Here is a 4,653-nt window from a genome sequence, read left to right as displayed (position 1 = left end):
TGAGAGCACACATCTGCTCCTCTCCCATTGCAGACATTACAGAAACAACAATATCCTTGCCCTCTTCAAATCCATTCTTGAGCTGAGTGAGCAAAGCTTCATCTGTTGGCAGCTTCAGATCATCCTTAGTGCTACCATTATCAGTAAGAAGACTCACCTGTAATGTAATCAAAGAACAAAACCCTTTAATTTTAAGCATATGGGCAAAGGCAAAACACAAAGCTGAGCTAATAAAGAACCGAGTGTCACATACAAAGCCATCTTCAGAGATATCAATCAACTGGTAATCAACACGGTTCACATGTGGAACCTGCCCAAAAATAAAACAAAACAGAGTCAAAATTACAAACTTCACACATGTATATATATATATATATATATATATATATATATAAATTCAATCAAAAGAGATCATCACAGGACGCACATCACAATTGTGGGAAGAGGGAACGATATCTTCGAGCTTCTTAGATGTGAAGATATCAATGGCAACAAAATGACATTTGGCGTGACCGTGCTTTCCAGTCTTTGAAGTTGATACCTCAACCACCTATATATTATCAAACCCAACACAAAAACACCAAATTTGAATCAACCAATTCCAAAATAAACATACACCTCATAACTTCAAAAACAGTTCTAAGCACTAAGCACTAAACCTATGACAATTGAATCAAGCAAATTCAAAATCGACATAAACCCTATTAAGCCATAATTACCCAAAAAAAACAGAGATCTCTCTCAGAACTAAACACAATTCCAGATCACTAAACCTCAGAAAATCACAACGATCAGGGTGACCTAATACAATCCATGAAGATGATTCCTCTAGAAACAATATTAATCAAAAACGAAAGACAGAGAGAGAGAGAGAGAGAGAGAGAGAGAGAGAGAAAGCAAAAAAACCTTGCAGGGACGTCCCTTGATGACGATGTGACCACCTTTACGGATGTTACCGGCTTGTTGAGGATAAGTCTTAGAAGCTCCGGCGTCGCTTGATTCGAAGTGGTGCTCGTCGTCCGACATGGTTCAATTCGAAGACGATAGAGAGAGAGAGAGAGAGCAAGTGTATATGTGTGGCAAAGTTAAGCGAGTGGAGAGTTCAATTTTTATAGATCTAGGGTTGCGTATTCAAAATTATTACTCTTCTTCAGCCGTTGGATTTGTATCCTTTTATAATTTATTCAAGGGTTCAGATTTATTGACATATCGCGTGAAGTTGACGCGAGCCATACACGTGCGGCATTTTTTTGTTTTTTGTTTTTAATTAAATAAATAAAAGTCAGATCGTAATTGTTACGCGGTCCTGTAAGATTCTCTCAATTTAATTAAATCTAAAGTAATTAATAAATTGGATTATTTTGTTGTACCGAATAAACAAAGAGTAAATTAAGTTAGTTGACTAATAAAGTCAAAATCAAGTTGGATACACAAACACAGAGACATAATCATTACATGTTGAAACGAGGTCAATTCTGTGGAGCAAGCCGAGCTAAACGTGCTACTAAAGAACAAACAAACAAAAATATAGATACAAGTAGTAGAGACCTGAGGATTCAATTCAAGAAGCTAACAAATCTTCTCAAAGCCTGTGTATGAACACTTGAGGTGCTTCTTCCCTGCAAAAACACACGAGGAAGTATCTATTGAAACAAGTATTGTATTATGTACTGTTACAGTGTGAGTGTGATGAGTAAACGAAGCGAGGGAGAGTGGGACTTACTTCTCGTGAGCTGTTTGGTAAGTGTGGCTTGATGCAACAGCCAAGAGCTCTCCAGTGTTGTTGTATGCTAAAGATGCGATGCTGTTTGAGTACCTTGGCAACTTTTTTTTTAACAAAACACAAATGTGATTTACAGAGGGATATTTAAGAGCAAGAAGGAATCTACAGAGAACAAGTCATGTTTTTATAGTGTTTGAAACCTCTAAGAGTCTTCTTCTGCTTTTAGCATTCCATGAGATCACGTAACCTTCATTGTCCCCAGTCACAAAAGTACCTGACCCACTGTGGTAACAAGAAAAGAGTCAACTATATGATCAATCATGTGTGTACCCTTAGATGGTGAATGAGGGGAAACTTACCATGGACTAAATTCTATAGCGTTTACGCTTACACCATCAATTCTTCCATTTCTACACTTTGGATGACATCGGAAACTGTATCTGCCATGAATTTATGGTACACATAATAAGAGAAAACATTGAATCCAAACCAGTGGTTGACTAAATGATCATTTTGTGTGTTTCAACGTTCATATTGTGGTCAGTCATCACTTACTTAGTTTCACTGGAGCACGATGCATCAGGGAAATCTACAGCTACTTGTCCATCTACTGACCCAACTGCATATCCTGTTCAATAGCAACAATAAACATCTTAGGAATCAAACCAAACATGAATTCTGGTCTATATAAAATAAATGTATACTGTGGCCACATAACCCCAAAATCACAGATTCTTGAAACTATGTATATTTACCTCTGGAATAAGGTACAGAGGTAACACATCTGATTGGCACCTCCACTTGAGATGCACACGATCGGGAAGCTTGGTCTAAGTTACGCAAATCGTAAATATGAATTGATGCATCCATGCAAACAACAAGGTTGTTTCCAGATACAGTGATGCATCTCACTGCTGCACTAGCATCAGTCGAAAATACAAGACTTTCTCTTTGTCTTGTATCCCAGAATTTGATCTTCTCATCCAAGCCAGTAGAGATAACTACACCTGAGCAGCATCACACCAATTTGTTCACACAAATTAATCACACCACAGATTAAGTTTGGAAAGAATCAGGAACATTGACTTATAAATCACTTTGCCAAACAACATTGTATAACACAATGTCTATAACGTTTATCAAAGTCTCTCATTCAAAACTCAACACCTGAAAAAAAAATTCCTCTGAAAACTAAGAAATGTGTATCTATTTCATAAAAATGACCAAAGATCCTATTTTAACTAAGTAGTGGCGCAAACCTACTTGTAATGTATAGCATTTCGTAATACAACAGAGAAAATTGTCCAATATCTTTTATTCAACCTGTAAAAGAAGTGATTTGGCTGCAGGTATGTCTATAAATGATTTAGGACATTCATTTGTCTATCAATATCTGGTAAAAGACAGATGCCAAATCACACAAATGACAAAAAATCCTATTTTAACTTACTAGTGGCACCAACATACATGTAATCTAATATCATTTCGTAATACAACAGAGAAATTTATCCAGTATCATTTATTCAGCCTATAAGGGAAAGGTATATAAATGCTTTAGTTAGGACATTCATTTTTCAAACAACATCTTAGCATCTACTGATCAAACTGACAACAATTAAGCACTTCACACCAACTGATCACACAATTCAACATATTAAAAACAATCATTACTACTTACTTAAAATGTAATAAACTGACCTTCATCACAAGAGTATACAATGGATGTTGCAATGTCATCATGTCTTCCAATCGTATCAACTGTTGCGGCGTTTAAATCGTATCTGACAAGAACAATCAATTTGAAGCACATGAGTTCCTTATAACAAAAACTGAGTTTATATGGGTTCTAATTCTATACAAAAAAAAAAATCAGATCTTTTCATGAAAAAGGTAACAAATTTGCTCACTTCATACAAAAACAAAAGCATCCCAATTTGAAAATGTTGTTTAGAAAAAAAATTGCAAACCTTCGGATGAATCCATCGGAGCCAGAGGAAAACGAAGTTGATTCATCCTCGAAACAGCAATCAAGAAGAGCAGCTTCAGAGTACAACTCTAGACTAAGCGAAGAGCTCTCCACATTATACAATCTCAGATACTACACCACAAATCAACAACATTTTCGTCAGTGTCTCTCGATTAAGAGATCCGAGAAAGAGAAAGAGAAGGAAAACTTACGGAATCCCAAGAAGCAACAAGGAGATTGTTTGATTCTGGTGAGAATCTGAGCCTCGAAACCGCATCCTCTATGGGATTTTCAAATTGAAGTGGATCTCCTCGGCTCATGTTTCAAACCCAGAAAATACCCAAATCCCACTTCCTCAAGCAGAACGAATCTTAAATCTAACGCCAGTTTCAAATTTTGGAGGCGATTGATTGATTGAACAGAACACCTGGAGCAATTTGAAAATACGGGTTCCGCTCACAAACGGGTTAATGGGCTTATGGGCCAACTATGTATGGTTTGAATGTTTTTATCTATAGACTGTAACATCTGGGGCCTAATACGAAATAAAAAAATTGGGGTCTTTTTTAGAAAATTAAAACTGCTAATTTCTGCTTCGCTAATTATGAGACCTTCATAATTTTTTATAAAATTTGGAGAATTTTTTTGCTAGTGATGAGAATTTTCTTTTTTTTTTTGTTAATTATGGAGCATTTTTTGCTAAGTATGTATGAGATTTTCTTTTGCTAATTTTGTGGATTTGTTTGCTATTTTTTGGCCATTTTTATTAGTTATTAGGCCTTTTTGCTAACTTTAAGTTTTTGTTTGCTAACAATGGACTTATTACAACTTTTAATTTATTATATATATTCTCACCAAAATAGGTCTCAAATTTCCAAATGTATCAAAATAATGAGTAAAAAAAAAGTATCAAAATAATGTGTTTAGGGACGGGTCTGCTCTTATTTATGAAAAAATCGTCTTC

The 4,653-nt window shown here is 35.6% G+C and overlaps 2 protein-coding genes across 2 annotated transcripts in view; both read right to left on the bottom strand.

Moving 5' to 3' along the window:
• The window catches only part of LOC104788001 (eukaryotic translation initiation factor 5A-3), a gene marked incomplete in the record, with an annotated part of 1,690 nt that extends 586 nt beyond the window's left edge, over positions 1-1,104 (bottom strand). The window contains 4 exon segments of the mRNA XM_010513666.2: positions 1-157; positions 254-310; positions 428-550; positions 907-1,104. Coding sequence (XP_010511968.1) covers positions 1-157; positions 254-310; positions 428-550; positions 907-1,026 — 457 coding nt within the window.
• LOC104787999 (mitotic checkpoint protein BUB3.3-like) lies at positions 1,381-4,082 on the bottom strand. Its single transcript, XM_010513665.2, has 9 exons — positions 3,902-4,082; positions 3,691-3,821; positions 3,422-3,504; positions 2,479-2,730; positions 2,279-2,351; positions 2,083-2,163; positions 1,924-2,005; positions 1,724-1,824; positions 1,381-1,619 (listed from the first exon to the last, which is right to left on the bottom strand). Exons 1-9 carry the CDS (start codon positions 4,007-4,009, stop codon positions 1,583-1,585), a joined length of 948 nt encoding a protein of 315 aa, XP_010511967.1. The 5' UTR covers positions 4,010-4,082; the 3' UTR covers positions 1,381-1,582.

Source organism: Camelina sativa, chromosome 5, assembly GCF_000633955.1.
Source record: "Camelina sativa cultivar DH55 chromosome 5, Cs, whole genome shotgun sequence".
Taxonomy (NCBI): domain Eukaryota; kingdom Viridiplantae; phylum Streptophyta; class Magnoliopsida; order Brassicales; family Brassicaceae; genus Camelina; species Camelina sativa.
The sequence above is the reverse complement of the archived record's forward strand: the minus strand, read 5'-3'. Positions and strand labels throughout refer to the sequence as shown.

Bases quoted from the DNA above. Each gene is read 5' to 3' on its own strand.
- LOC104787999 (XM_010513665.2), bottom strand. From the start codon at position 4,009: ATGAGCCGAGGAGATCCACTTCAATTTGAAAATCCCATAGAGGATGCG. The intron at 3,822-3,901 runs GTAAGTTTTCCT...TTTGTGGTGTAG, and splicing joins TTGTTGCTTCTTGGGATTCC to TATCTGAGATTGTATAATGT. The intron at 2,164-2,278 runs GTAAGTGATGAC...AATTCATGGCAG, and splicing joins TCGTGCTCCAGTGAAACTAA to ATACAGTTTCCGATGTCATC.